Here is a 16,506-nt window from a genome sequence, read left to right on the forward strand (position 1 = left end):
CTTTTTAAAACGTCCTTTTTATCTACAAAATATTGACAAATGGCATCTTTTCACTTTCTTGTTTCTAACGATGACGATGTTTTCATATCGGGAAGTTCTTACTTATCCTACAGTGACGCTTTAAAACGGGATTAGAGTCTCAGTTGCGGGTGCCACCTTGATCTATATAAGATAAGGAACGCATCCCATTCTGCAATGGGGAAATTCGTTTTGGCTTACGAGTGTTTTGGTGTGCGAGCAAAATTCCGGAACGAGTTAAACTCGTAAACCGAGGTTTGACTGTATATATATATATATATATATATATATATATATATATATATATATATATATATATATATATATATATATATATATATATATATATATATATATATATATATATATATATATATATATATATATATATATATATATATATATATATATATATATATATATATATATATATATATATATATATATATATATATATATATATATATATATATATATATATATATATATATATATATATATATATATATATATATATATATATATATATATATATCCAGTGGTGGACACGGTTCCGCTAATCCGCTAACCGCTAATTAGCGAAGCTAACTCCTTCGTTAGCTGATTAGTGTTTTCGTTAACTTTGGAAACAGTTAGCGGACCAATTACCTTCCGCTAAGTGTAGTTCCTCCTCCGCTAACTCAAGTCCACTAAACAAGTGTTAATAGCACAAAACACTGTGCTAGATCGGCGTCATATGACCCTCCAACACCCCCCCAACAATTTATATTATGCAACTAGGGGTCTAAATGAAAAAATGCTGAAAAGTAAAGATGGCGCCACTATAAACACTTGCCTGCGCCACAACGGGCTGCTGCTGCATAAAGAGTGGGGGGCTTTTCGCCCCTATCAACTCCGTTTCTCGTACTGATTGTTTTTTGTATTCTTTTATCCTTCTACTCTTGAGCTCCATCCGTCCCCTGGGGTCGCAATACATGACTTTCTATTCTATATTAGGTCAACCTCCTAAAGCAAGAATTAACCTGTATTTTAATTTTTCATCCATTTCACTCAAACATTGGAGCAGCGTTCCTGTGTCTAATTCCACCACTTAAACTTTATTATGATACGATTAAGACATATTTCGTGCTTAAATTGATAACTGCTCTGTGATTTGCGAACTTTTTGCTCTGTTTTGTTTTGCCTCTGCCTACCTCCTTCACTTAAGACTAATAAGAATATAAAGCAAAGGAGAAAAATTATCCATCCATATTTTGTTCACACACACACACACACACACACACACACACACACACACACACACACACACACACACACAGAAAGAGAGAGAGAGAGAGAGAGAGAGAGAGAGAGAGAGAGAGAGAGAGAGAGAGAGAGAGAGAGAGAGAGAGAAAATTATTCATTTATATACTTACAGATACGCACCTATGATAAATTTGACTCTTTTGCTCTTCATTTCCAAATTGTGCCGCCTCTTGCTACAGTGAAGTCCATAATGGAACGGGAAAATTCTTCGAAGCTTCCCAACGTATCTCTCCTATAATTTTATATATGCTTATCCTTGTATATTCCATTATTATATTCATTTCGGTATTTCTTTATGGATTTATATCTATCGGTCAGTTCAGTTGTTATCGTCCGTTTTTAGATCGTGCTGATGGCCTAACTGAACCTTTGCGTGTTTGTAAACTGTTTTCTCGTAGTTCTTGCCTATTTAAGATCCAATATGTCCCTAGAGACACTCCATCCTATCCGATATGTATTCTGATGTTGAATGAAGGGGCAACTTGCACGTACAGAGCTAGCGTGATGCAATGACCGACTTCAAACAGGGAGGCGCAATGTATCCACGTATTCAAATTATTGCTGACGTGTCTTTGTGGCTCATTTTTTTAAAGTCATAGTTTTCTCACCTCACTGCTTGTTTGGTTGTATCTTCCTTTCAATGCTGAAAAGTTACCGTACATTGTCAGCTTAGGTTGCTTGTAACGCTTTGTGCTTTGTCCATCACTAGATAAGCTTGAATAGTAAAAGATGGCGCATGGTTTGATCTATATTGGCCTTGAGTTAGGGAAACTGTCAGAATTTTCTCTGTTCTAAAATAGAGTTTTTTTTAGTTTATTCGACTATTTGGGTTTTAGCCACCAGTAAGCTGTAACACGATGCAAAGCTTCAGGATGTGTGTGATTGGACTACCCTCCCAAGGCAAGGGCCCTCACGCCATTACCGTCACGTCGCTGCCCGTGAGCCGAACTTTTCCCAACAATAATTTCCCTCGAACTCACAGGAGGAGAGTGACCCAGGCGAAGAACCTTCCCCCTCGTAGGCGTAGTTTCTGAGGTCGTCGCTGGCGTTAGGGGTTCCTGTGCCGCCTTGACAGATCCCGTTCTTTGGCGTGTCTCCGTTGAGTTCTTTCTTACCCGCGTCGGAGCTGAGGACGCCGCAGCGCTTAGACTCCTCGAGGCTGCTGGTGACCGACGTCGCGTCCACCTGAAGAACGTCAACGTCTGGAAGAGTTAGAAATGAAAAGCTGTTACTGTGGTGAATATTTGTTGCTTGAACAACCTTTCGTCCTTTCTCCGGCATGGGTAAGACTAGGACAGAAGGACGTGTAATAATGTTTATTGGAGTGAGCTGTGTAGGACATGTCATTTTGTTAGCCGGAGCTCGGAAACAGATGAATATGCATAAGGCCAACACAACTTTATTATGATTAAGCGTATTCTGAAAATGTAAAGCTCAGGCTTTGGTATAATAATGTAACAGTTGTACGTCAAGATATATTGAGGGTAGTTGTGACGGTGGTGGTACTAACAGCACTGTTATTATTATTATTATTATTATTATTATTATTATTATTATTATTATTATTATTATTATTATTATTATTATTATTATTATTATTATCATTATTATTATTAATAGTAATAGTAGTATTAGTATAGTGTATTTCCTGAGCGGCTACAATAAGATCAGCCCACTATTAGTCTGCTCATCGTTGATTGGATAGGGAATCATGAAGCTACTGTAAATGCAAAGAGTTGCATGCTATAAAGTTATTTTGAAAGTAAGTAAAATTTGAGGCACATGCTCCGGTGCTAATTTCCTTCGCATTGGCACTTGATTGAGTGTGGTAGGTAAGAACCCATTACCCCGGGACATAGGCCCATTGTGACATCCAGGTTACCACAGTGTACCTTTCCCAGGTTTTCGCAGGTACCCGTTTATCGACCAACCTGAAAGGGAGGATGAACAGTTGTGTGAGCTGCACGCCGAAGTCGACCCTGGCCGGGAATCGAATCCGAGGCCACGGATTCCTAGTTAGGCACGTTAACCACTGCACCACCGAGGTGTGTGTGTGTGTGTGTGTGTGTGCCTGGTATAAGTGTCGGCAGTGTGCATATGAGGAAGTGGGGTTTGCCTGAGAAAACGTGAGATACTGTACTGTAAGTTTAACAAATTCTTCAGTGTTGATGAATAACCTGAACTGGAATTTCTGGTCGTGACATGTTGAAGCCGAGAATGATGGTGTTCGTTTCGGCAGCCGTTTGCACGTCAGATGGAGTCGCCTCGGGCATCCTCCGACACCCTTTTATTGAAAGAAACGCGGGCGCACTAACAGGGCTGTACATTTTTGCTGCCGAGGATGAAACGTTCTGAAAACATGGCCGAGCCGACGGAGGTGTAATGTCGTTCTCTCCGGATGACATCGAACACAGGTGTGCCGCCCTTACCTTCCGAACCTGTATGTACGCCTGTTTGTTAATTAGCATCATATGTTTGCAGACCGAAAACTGAAAAATTACATTTCCCGTTCTGCTGAACGGATCCCAGCGGCCCACCTAAGAAATTCTTGAACGTGCTTTGCCATCGCGTTTTGCTCGATCCCTTGTTGTTTCTCTTTTGTTAAGTTGACTTTATGGATGTGACGTTTCTTGTAGGAGATCCGTGAGTTACGATTGACAGAATTTATGATGGCCATCTTTTAATGGAACAGCTGGGTTAAGAAGTAACGGGCCGCCTTCACAACACTCGCTCTTCCAGGAACGAGTTATAAAACGACACGCTCTGGGTTCGACTCACCTGCTATGTTGGGGTTCTTTGTGGTCCAGGCGGGTTGGCCGTTAGCCCTCGGTGGCTGGAGGAGCTTCAGCTCAAGTAAGTTGGGTGTGTGGCTGCAAGGTGCGGGCGGCTGCTCCTTGCCCGAGTCACTCTTTACCTCTCCTCCCTTACGTAACGCTGACCTCTTGTGGTGTTGGTGGAGCAGGAAGGCACAGACCAGCACTGGAGGGACAGAATCATTACAGATAATAAACAAACCAGTTTAATATTGCAGACTGTACAAAGTGATTAAAATTCTGGTCTATTTCCTTGACAAATGATAATGATAGCAGTAGTAGTGATGATAATAAGCAGCGTCCACCATCAGCACCGCCTCGCATTTTGGGTCTTCGAACATTTTCCTGACGGCGTGAATGTCAGCTTCACACCCAGCCTGCTGATCCGCACACACTTGGATGTTTCCCACCGCCTTCCTCACGTCGTCCTTCACCACCTCCATGACAGCCTTGCCTATGATCCTCCTGAGCACTTCCCCTATCCCGATGGGGTACTACTACTACTACTACTACTACTACTACTACTACTACTACTACTACTACTACTACTACTACTACTACTACTACTACTATAGCTTTCTCAACGACGTTTCCAGGGATTTACATAAAACTTTTACAAACAAATTAGCTCCTCGCCGTACAGAGAGGTGAACTCGATGGGCAAGGCTGGCACACAATTGCACTGACTGTAATAGCACCAACCCATACGTCTGCACCCGACACACACACACACACACACACACACACACACACACACACACACACACACACACACACACACACACACACACACACTCTTATTAATTTCAGTCAATGGGCCAAGAAAAACGACCAGAATTTTAGTCACTGTAAATTACCTGCGATGGATGAGAATGAGTGAGCGAGGCAAGTCAAATATTGCCTGAAAAAGTGTCAATTTTATATAGTTTAGGTTTAGGTGCTGGCTGCAACACACACACACACACACACACACACACACACACACACACACACACACACACACACACACGTGAGATAAGACTCAGCCAGGTTTTCCCATTGATTTTTGCGTTGCTTTTTGTTCCGTTTCTCCCGCATCGGCTGCACATTTAGGTATTGCCATCATGAACTTGTTTAATCTTTGACTCGTTGTGCTGCGGTGTTAGGATTCGTTCGTTTTCTCAATAATTATTTTTTCTTGACCGTCGGAAATGTTTTTGGTCAAACCCCTCAGGTTATAAGCTTCGCACAGTCAAACCATCCATTTCTTCCAGGTGGGAGATTGCACGCACACGTTTAAGTATCGGCCATTCCAATCTTTTGCTATCTCATGACTTGCTCTCCTGAGCCTTCTTTTCAGACTTGTAATTATATATTTCTCTGTTCACTACGTTCTTCCATCTTGCCTTTGTTACGCTGCTTCCCGAACTGCTGCTTTTCCATATTTGACTTATAGTTCCCGTTATCCTTGTCTGATCTTGCAGAATCAATACACTTTTTTATATTTTTTTATGAGAGGACCGTTTCTTTTCGTCGACATATCCATATCTTCCAATAATTCTTTCTAATTATCATGTTATGGCTTACACCTCTCCCCTCCGTATTACCATATCACCTGATGCACAGCCGTGCCATATCTTACCGTTACTTTTATTTTATCTTAGTTCATTATGAACTTTGGTGTCTGGCGCGATTAACTTACTCTTATATCTTCATGTTTCTTCAGTATCCTTCCTGTCACGAAGAACAGGGTAGCAGATATGATGTAGCTACGCGTATTTTCATAAGTCGGCTCGTAATATACGGCCTAAATCTAAAGACAGGTGCACATAATCTTTACGTTATATTTTTAAGGATTCGGGTGTGCTTAAGTGTTGGTATGTCATTCTATTAAGATGTTTTTTGCAGTAGTATTAAGCATTTGCCATCAGTTGTTCTGAGAAGAATTTGAAAGCACAGCTAAGAACAATAGCAAAAAAAAAAAAAAAAAAAAAAAATCAAGTGAAGACTGTGAAGACTCATGTTGTTGGTTTCTCTTGTTTTTTGTTGTGTGTGTTTGTCCTGCACTACAGCTTCCAACTTTAATGACAGTGCGGCTAACCGCCCATGCGCATTTCTAAAGACCCGCATATTCTTTTTCATTTTCGTTGGAGATTTTTGTTCGTAAGGTTGGTGCTTACATGAAATCAGTTTTTCTCTTTTAAAGTCAATTTGTAATCACTGCCACTGTACAGCTTCGCATAGTCTTTTTTAACATTCGCTCTCATATTTTTTTAAAACTTTTATTCTGCATGTGCCCGAAAAATCAGCAGGATTTTTTTTATTTTTAATGCAGACCCTCGCTGGTATTTTCCATTGATTTTATCATTACGGTAACTACGTTTTTTGAGTAAAATGTTTGATGAAATGATCATGTATTGATTATGAATAGGAAGATGTATGCATAGAAAAACTTATTGGTGTAAAACCATATATTGAGAGATTTTTATATATATATATATATATATATATATATATATATATATATATATATATATATATATATATATATATATATATATATATACACATATATATATATATATATATATATATATATATATATATATATATATATATATATATATATATATATATATATATATATATATATATATATATATATATATATATATATATATATATCTATCTAGATAGAGAGAGAGAGAGAGAGAGAGAGAGAGAGAGAGAGAGAGAGAGAGAGAGAGAGAGACGTATGAGGATTCTGATATTATATTCATTGAAAATGGAAAAAAAGGTGAGGAAAGTGTTTTATTGAAATATTGAACGTGACAAATGAGAGGAGCAGCTGTCGCGGGTTAGGGAAAAAAGGAAAATGAATTAATGTCGTATATTTAAAAAAAAATAATAGTATATGGGATGTGGTGGAGGTATTCTGACATAATATAAACTGAACATTTGTAGAGTGATGGAAGAGAAGTAATGGGAGGCGGGAAGTCGGATGGTTGTACAATAATTATAACTGTTGCTATGAAGAAGAGAAATGTTGAGAGGGGATTGTGATAGGGTTTTAGAGACTTCTCTGTCGAGTTGAAGGGAAAGTAGGGTACGACAGCTGCTTTTTTCAGGGTGGTTTCTGAAAGGTGCATGAAGACTAAGGTGAAACGTCTTTAGTATAGGTGTGCAAAGAAAACAAATAAAGTAAAGGTTTATGATGCACTAATGTGTCTTGGAACAATATATTCGAAAGAGCTGATGTATAGATGTGCAAAGAGAACAAAAAGAAAAGGCGTATGCTGCCCAGGTGTGTCTCGGAACAGTGTTTGAGAGAGAGAGAGAGAGAGAGAGAGAGAGAGAGAGAGAGAGAGAGAGAGAGAGAGAGAGAGAGAGAGAGAGAGAGAGAGAGAGAGAGAGAGAGAACAAATGTAGGGAAGATGTGCAAAGAAAACAAAACGAAAAAAATAAATGAGAACAAATGTTGGGAAGATATGCAAAGAGAACAAAACAAAACAAAAATGTATGATGGCCTTATGTGTCTCGAAACAGTATATTGGAAAAAAAGTAATGTACGGAAGGTGTATATGTTGCTCTTATGTGTCTTGAGACTGTATGGAAAAAAATAATGTAGGGAAGTTGTGTATGCTGTCCTTGTGTGTCTCGGGGCAGCATTGGAAAGGACTGAAATACGGAAGGTGTGTATGCTGGCCTTATGTGTCTCGAAACAGTATATTGGAAAGAAGTAATGTAGGGAAGGTTTATATCCTGGTCTTGTGTGTCTCGAGGCAGTATTAGAAATAAAAACTTATATACGGAAGGTGGAAGGTGTTGGGCCAAGTGCACGAAAGTTTCCCGAGAGCACTGAGGAATGCTATCAAGGTGCAAGCGGTCCGTTTATTGCAAGTCGGGGTGAACCAGGAACGTGCCTCATTATTCTGTCGCCTCTTGCTTGGTAGATGTTAATGGACTTGTGCAGAAAACTGTATATATATCTGCTCTAAATTGTCAGTATTGATGGAAGCTGATATGCAGATAAACTTTCATGAGACATTCCCTTACACACTAACAATCAAATATTTATCCGTTTTACATTTTTTGGGGTTTTACGAGTTGCCTTCAAGCTGATGGTTTCCGAACACACATGTCACCCGGGTTACGACCATTCACCTTTTGCTTCTTGCCCCTGCTGCTCATTTATTGACTAAGCCACGAGGGAAGAACAGCTAGCTTAGAGTCATTGCAGAACATACAGAATATATCACCGAGACTTTTACTTGAAGCTGTTAAAATTAGTATGAACGCATAGGAGTGACACCGCCTTAGACAAATATGTTCACAGATTGTACTTACGTAGGAGGAAGGCGCACCACACCAGGATGGCAACGAGGGCGCCCAGGGAGATATTGAGCGATGTTTCACCCACGTCGGGCAGGTGACAGTGTGGGCCGCTAAACCCAGAGGGACAGGCACATGCGTAGCCCCCTCCTGTTGGGAACGGACACACAACACATAATGATTTACAAGAGTAGGAGGGTTGTTGCTTTTATAACTATATAATGAACAAACATTATCAGAGGGGAAGTAGGAGGGTTGTTGCTTTTATAGCTATATAAAGAACAAACATTATCAGAGGGGAAAGGGACGGGGTTTCACTGCTTTTTTTTTTTAACGAGAATAAGAAGAATTAGCATTAACAAAGAAAAAAAAGGGTGTGGATGTCATTGCTTTCGGCACAACATAAAGAAGGCCAACCATTGCCCTAGTGTATAGAGACAGGATTCTCATTGTTCATAGTACTTATATGTAAATGATAATAAGCATTGCCTCAGTACAAGGGGAGCTAGATACAGAAGACTAGCCACACCAGGGTTGTCTACATCACTAAACAAAGAATAGCATCCATACGCGAAGGTTCGTTGAAGCAGGAGCCGCCGTTGAGGCAGGGCCGCCACACACACAGGTCCTCGTCCTCACACGCCGCCTTGCTGGGGTTCAGGACGCGACTCTCGCCACACCTGTCCACCGCAAAGCCCACACACGATGGCTTAGTATTAGTAGCGTTAGTTGGGCGCTGCTGTCCAATGTGTGCATGGCATTATCATGTATAGTAACGATAGAGCCCATCATAGTCATCGTCAATACCGTTACAATGAATACTATGGTCATTCGTCTGATTAGTAATAATAATAATAATAATAATAATAATAATAATAATAATAATAATAATAATAATAATAATAATGATGATAATAATAATAATAATAATAATAATAATAATAATAATAATAATAATAATAATAACAATTATAACAATTATAATGATATTGAAAGCAGTAATGAAAATATGATACTAACTGTAATCATAATAATACTGATGTAAATATAATCATTTTGTTATTACTGATATGTGTTATTATTATTATTATTATTATTATTATTATTATTATTATTATTATTATTATTATTATTATTATTATTATTATCATCATCATCATCATCATCATCATCATCATCATCATCATCATCATCATCATCATCATTGTTGTTATTACTAATGTGGTGATGGTGATGCCTCCTCATTGTAACCCTCCTTGTCACCTACATCAGCTCCGCCACCTGTCCTCCCGTGTCAAGGGTTCCCGATGAATCAAATTTGTTCGAACCCGCGCCGGCAGACATCAGACAGCGTGAGCGTCGGGATTGCAGTCATGTCTCCACTCACTCTCCCTAAAAGCCTCGAGCAGTGTCTACGTCGTATTGCAGTTCCTAAGACCCCCGCCGAGATGCTCGCTCCCACAGAGAGTCACACGCCGCCCGACGCATCCATCTTCGCCCTCCTCCCCCCCACCCTGCCCCGCGCTGTCGCCTCATGAAAGCGTCACTCAGCACACGCCAGGTTATTCTTTGTCAGGGCTTCGGGATTTTCTTTCCACATACTTCACTTTTCAGATATCTTTATTATTTTCACCATTTTTACATTGTCACAATCACGTTCAGAGTTCTACTGCTTTATTATTAATAGTAGCTTTTTTTTGTTTTTGCTGATATTCAGTTTTGTATTCACGTGCATAATAGAGGTTTTCCTGAATTATCTAGCATTGACAAATTTTATAGCGCTACAATACTATTGTTTTTTGCTCTAAGAACTTATAGTGTCACAGATCCATGCATAAGACAATACGAGAGGATGGAATTGCGTTTGTTTAAGTAACCAGTGAACATGTATTGGTGTCCGGTGCCCATTGCCACATGACAGGCGGCTGCAGGCCCTTGACGTTCGGGCCGCTGTGTGCGTTCCCTCGCAAGCACGCGGAAGATAAATGATAACCTTCTGTTTGCCCGCTTGCCGTTACACGTGACACTGCTGATTGTCCAGTGAACTATGAAATAATTCTGAAAGCTGCAATACGCGATGCAGGAGCTGGCTCTCCGCTTCTGCTCGTGACTTAACAGCGTTGACCGACTTTTCTGAATTAAATATATCGAAGATTATTCTTTATCGTGTGTGTGTGTGTGTGTGTGTGTGTGTGTGTGTGTGTGTGTGTGTGTGTGTGTGTGTTTAGGTAGTCAGGGATCTCCGAAAAAAAAACATGACCCGAAACTTTAATTTTTACAGAGCCTTTGCTTTTTTTTTTTGTAGAAAAGAGACTTTTATTTAGTATGCGGCAATTATACACTCCCATTTTTTTTACAGCAGATAAAACAGCTAAAGGGCAAAAAAAAAAAAAAAGGAAACAATAATGAAAAAAATCCCGCTACTTACTGCTTCTACAAAAGAGTTAAGAAGAGTGGCTGAAAGATAGGTCAATTTCGGGAGGAGAGGTGTCCTGATACCCTCCTCTTGAAAGAGTTCAGGTCGTAGGCAGGAGGAAATACAGTTGAAGGAAGATTGTTCCAGAGTTTATCTACGTGAGGGATGAAAGAGTGAAGGTGCTGGTTAACTCGTTCGTAAGGGATTTGGACAGTAAAGGGATGAGCTTGAGCCGAGAGTCGTGTGCGGCGAGGCCGCAGGAGGGGTGCGGCATGCAGTTAGCAAATTCAGAAGAGCAGTCAGCATGAAAATATTGAGGAGGATGAGACGAAGACGAAGACGAAGAGCCTTAGACTCCACTCTGTCCAAGAGAGCTGTGTGAGTGGAGACGCCCCACACGTGAGATGCATACTCCATACGAGGGCGGACAAGGCCCCTATATATGGATAGCAACTGTGCAGGGGAGAAGAACTGGCGGAGACGATACAGAACGCCTAACCTTGAGGAAGCTGATCTAGTGAGAGAGGAGATGTGAAGTTTCCAGTTAAGATTTTGAGTTAAGGATAGACCGAGGATGTTTAGTGTTGAGGAAGGTGACAGCTGAGTGTTGTTGAAGAATAGGGGATAGGAGTTTGGACGATTGTGTCGAGTTGATTGGTGGAGAAATTGAGTTTTTGAGGCATTGAAGGACACAAGGTTCCTTTTACCCCAATCGAAAATGATAGCAAGGTCTGAGGTTAAGCGTTCTGCAGCCTCCGGTCTGGAGTCTTGTAATTCCTGTTGAGAGGGTCTTCTGTTGAAAGAAGTCGAATAATGCAGAGTGGAGTCGTCAGCGTATGAGTGGATAGGACAGTTTGTTATGGAAAGAAGATCATTTAATGAATAACAGGAAGAGAGAGCGTGATAGGACAGAGCCCTGTGGAACACTACTGTTGACAGGTGTAGGGGAAGAACAGTGACCGTCTACCACAGCAGAGATAGAACGGCCGGAAAGGAAACTGGAGATAAAGGAACAGAGAGAGGGATAGAATCCGAAAGAGGGCAGTTTAAAAAGCAAAGAGTTGTGCCAGACCCTATCGAAAGCTTTCGATATGTCTAGTGCAACTGAGAAAGTTTAACCGAAACGGCTAAGAGAGGATGGCCAAGAGTCAGTTAAGAGAGCAAGATTGCCAGTAGAACGCCCCTTGCCCCCATACTGGCGATCAGATAGAAGGTCAAAAGTGGAAAGGTGCTTCTGAATCTTCCGGTTAAGGATTGATTCAAAAGCTTTAGATAGATATGAAAGTAAAGCTATAGGGCGGTAGTTTGAGGGATTGGAGGAGGCATAGGCTGTATGGAGGCGTACTTCCAGCAGGAAGGAGAGGTAGAATTTGACAGGCAGAGGTGAAAGAGTTTGACCAGGCAGGGTGTTAGCACGGAAGCACAGTTTTTAAGGACAATAGGAGGCACTCCATCAGTTGAGGCTAGAAAGGGCATAGAAAACATAATTCGTAAGAATCTTAATAACAGGCATAAAGGAGTCAGAGGGGGGATGAGTAGGAGGAATATGCCCAGAATCGTCCAGAGTGGAATTTTTACAGAAAGTTTGAGAGAAGGGTTCAGCCTTAGAGATAGATGAGACGGCGGTGCTGCCGTCAGGGTTATGGAGAAGAGGCAAAGATGAAGAAGTGAAATTGAAGGAGATATTTTTGGCTAGTTGTCAGAAGTCTGTGGAAGAATTAGAAAAAAGCAAGGTTTTGACATTTCCTATGGATGAAAGAGCTTTTGGTAAGTCGAAGAATAGATTTGGAACGATTCCGGGCGGAAATGTAAAGATCATGGTTAGGAGGAGTTCGAAGGGAACTTGGTTCCTTTTGTGAGCTGCCTCTCTCTCTTTTTACAGCACGAGAACAAGCATGATTAAACCAAGGCTTTTTAACGTGAGTAGAGAAAGTATGTGAAATGTGTGCCTCCATTTCAGAGACAATCACCTCTGTGATGTGCTGGGCACACATAGAGGGGTCTCTCTCCTGGAAGCAGTAATCATTCCACGGGAAATCGGAAAAGTATATCCTCAGGTCGTCCCACCGAGCTGAAGCAAAATGCCAGACACATCGCCTCTTCGGTGGGTCCAGAGGCTGTACAGGAGCGATAGGACAGGATACAGAAATAAGGCTGTGATCGGAGGAGCCCAACGGAGAGAACAGTTTGACAGAGTAAGCAGAAGGGTTAGAGGTAAGGAAGAGGTCTAGTATGTTGGGCCGGTCGCCAAGACGGTCGGGAATACGTGTAGGGTGCTAAACCAACTGCTCTAGATAACTGAGGAGAGCAAAGTTGTTGGCTGGTCAGTGAAAGAGGAAAACAGTCTTTTTCCTTAAACCAAATACCACTGAGCCACACAGCACATTACAGTTACGTACCATAACACAGACACTGTCATCTTTACACCACAGACCTCTAACACACCACAGAGCCACACACCAAACAACAGCACAGACTGTAAAACTAAGCTTATTAAACTTCTTCATGGAGTTAATATTACGCGTCTCGAAAGTGAGAGCAAACTATATCAACAAGTTCGCGAAAGGCAAAGTCATTCAGGATATGGTACAGTCAGAAACAAACCTCAACATGGGTTAAGAGGAGCTAGAATATGTCGGCGGAAGGGTTGTGAAAGATACACAGACACTAACCGTACTAGTTAGTTTGGTTTTACAGAGGTCTAGAAAACAGATATAATAGAAATTGCAATGTTATTCAAGGCATATGTCAGTGAAATTTTGATTTTGATAAGATTTGATTTGATTTTATAAGACTAAGAGTTGCTTCTGAAAGTTTCTTTCAACCTATTTTCACCAATGATATAAAATGTGGCACTTGGTCTCACGCTCCCCACTTGACCCCTCCCAAGATAGGCACGGGATCCCTGCTTGGGAACCCCTTATGTAGTTCATAATTTATTCGATGTCACAAAAATGTATTAGTGAAGATCATTATATATAGGAATAGCCCATAGAACCTCCTTTCCCAACCCTGGGACCGCGACCCCACGGCCGCGACCCCAAGTGGGGTCGCCAAACGCTTTTCCTGGGGTCGCCAAGACCTCAAAATATCAAACATGGTGTTATTATGTTATAATAACACATATACAACTAAACCAGTGGGGTCACAGTCATGTCTAGAGGTGGATGATTGGGGTCGCCTGAAAAAAAGGTTGGTAACCACAGCCATATAACGTGTTATTCGCCGATGATGTGAATAGCGTCACAAAGTTAAATACAGTAGAGAAAGTAGAAGAAGGGGCACAGGAAGATGAAAGATTTAAAATGAGCCCAATGAAAGATGTCTATTCAGAATATTACGAAATTGAATGGTAATGAAAGTAAATCCGGGGGTTAAGAGTTTTAAAATGATAAAAGAATAGAAACACTTATACATATATTACATCGGACAGGGATTTGGAGAGGAGAGTAATCATTAACCTTAGAATTAAAGTGAGTATAGATAAAGGAGGAAGACATCTGGTGTGCTCTGTGATCGAAGGATTATTGACAAAGGAAAGGGAAGAATGTATAAAGATGTTATGGGCCTACAGTATATAATTTGTGAAGTAGAAACACGGCCGATAAATAGTTGCAGGAAACTAAGTGATATATATATATATATATATATATATATATATATATATATATATATATATATATATATATATATATATATATATATATATATATATATAGATCTATAAGAGGAGATTGAATTGCGTCGGGTATGTAATGAAGAAAATGGAAGAGCGGAGCGATGGATTATACTGAATAGTGACGGTGATTATGCATCACTAAGTTGGCAAGCTGACGGTTGGAACTTGGGATGATTATGAAGATTTATTTATGATTCCGACAAACCCGACACTGATGCCCTTGATCCTTTTCCCCAGAGATCCGTTACGTAGTCTGATGTGAATCCTAATTCAGATTCAAATTAGTGTGCAGAAAAAGAGCCACGGCAGCACTCGTGGCCAGTAAATAATGTTCGTGTTTACCCAAATGTTATTTTCTGCCCATTTGCTCTCGCTAGATAGGTTTGTGTAGATACTTATGTATACATACATATATATATATATATATATATATATATATATATATATATATATATATATATATATATATATATATATATATATATATATATATATATATATATATATATATATATATATATATATATATATATATATATATATATATATATATATATATATATATATATATATATATATATATATATATATATATATATATATATATATATATATATATATATATATATATATATATATATATATATATATATATATATCTATATATATATATCTATATATATATATATATATATATATATATATATATATATATATATATATATATATATATATATACACACACACACACACACACACACACACACACACACACACACACACACACACACACACACACACACACACACACACACACACACAGACACACACACACACACACACACACACACACACACACACACACACACACACACACACACACACACACACACACACACACACTATACCACTTGTAGTCCTCTGCAGGACAAATATCTTTTCCAACGTCTACTACTTTGCTCAGTCTCATGTTACTGTACGTCATCCTGATCTGGCAAATGCTCAGATTTAATTTCTCCACATGGTCCTCTGTCTGCTGTGACTTATCCAACAGTTTCTGCGTTACCGTTCTGCTACTTCGGTCATCCATCTTATCAGTTCTACGCATGTCCAAATCCATGTCTTAATCGTGATAAAAAATGTTCAACATTAGTCTTATTCATCACCCATGATATCTCTCTCCACATTATACCTAGCGTTTTTATCTCCATTCCTCTATTTTCGCTTTTTAACTTGTCTCTAAATCTTTTGTGAGACGTATGTTCGGAAAGGACTGGCAGGAAACATCGGCGGTACCTCTTTCTCTTCATGGAGAGTGGCAGGTTGCTGTTTACGGTATTGCCATGTTTACGAAAAAAGCGCTCCATTCCATTCCTCTTTTCTTTTTTATTTATTTTTCGTGGATTGGGTTTGCACTAAAACTGATGTCCTAGGTATGTGTTTTCCCCTTCTCTCTCAAGAGTTATGTTTGAGATATTTTTTTTTTGTTGGACTGCCAACTGATTACTGAATATTGCCCTACGTTTTCTTCATATTGATCCGCACGTACTTTCATATTCTCTCTTGTGACGTGCTCGATAATTCATTACATAGATTCATCAGATTCACTTACGATGGCTATATCATCTGCGAATCCCAGTTCGTTAATGTTTTCACCGTCCATCTTAATTCGTATGTTATTCCATTCTATCTTCTTTAATGATTGTAAGCAAGCTGGGTAAAACATGAAGATATTTTGTAATCTTCTTTAACGCCTTTTTTTGTTAGAAATTTCATGTTCTTCTTGTAGAGTTCAGTGGTTTCCAGGCTGTATCTACAAAGTTGTCTTCTAACCCCTTCATGTACGATTTATCTACACTAAATATTTTTTTTTTATTAATATACGGTATCCTACCTGTGCTATGCATGTCTTACTTTCCTTACAGGTGTGCATGTATATTTGTTAGCTCTAATTCCTTATATAA

At 39.5% G+C, this 16,506-nt stretch overlaps 1 protein-coding gene across 2 annotated transcripts in view; it reads right to left on the bottom strand.

Annotated features, from left to right (window-relative positions):
- The window catches only part of LOC127009625 (putative neural-cadherin 2), a 100,501-nt gene that overhangs the window by 4,031 nt on the left and 79,964 nt on the right, over positions 1-16,506 (bottom strand). Inside the window, exons 22-25 of one of the 2 annotated variants that reach the window (XM_050882857.1) lie at positions 9,018-9,127; positions 8,463-8,597; positions 4,102-4,302; positions 2,439-2,525 (exon numbers count right to left, since the gene is read on the bottom strand). In XM_050882857.1, the coding sequence (XP_050738814.1) occupies positions 2,439-2,525; positions 4,102-4,302; positions 8,463-8,597; positions 9,018-9,127 (533 nt within the window). Of the gene's footprint in view, positions 1-2,303; positions 2,526-4,101; positions 4,303-8,462; positions 8,598-9,017; positions 9,128-16,506 lie in introns of both variants that reach the window. The other variant, XM_050882856.1, reaches the window with a different exon arrangement.

Source organism: Eriocheir sinensis, chromosome 41, assembly GCF_024679095.1.
Source record: "Eriocheir sinensis breed Jianghai 21 chromosome 41, ASM2467909v1, whole genome shotgun sequence".
NCBI lineage: Eukaryota > Metazoa > Arthropoda > Malacostraca > Decapoda > Varunidae > Eriocheir > Eriocheir sinensis.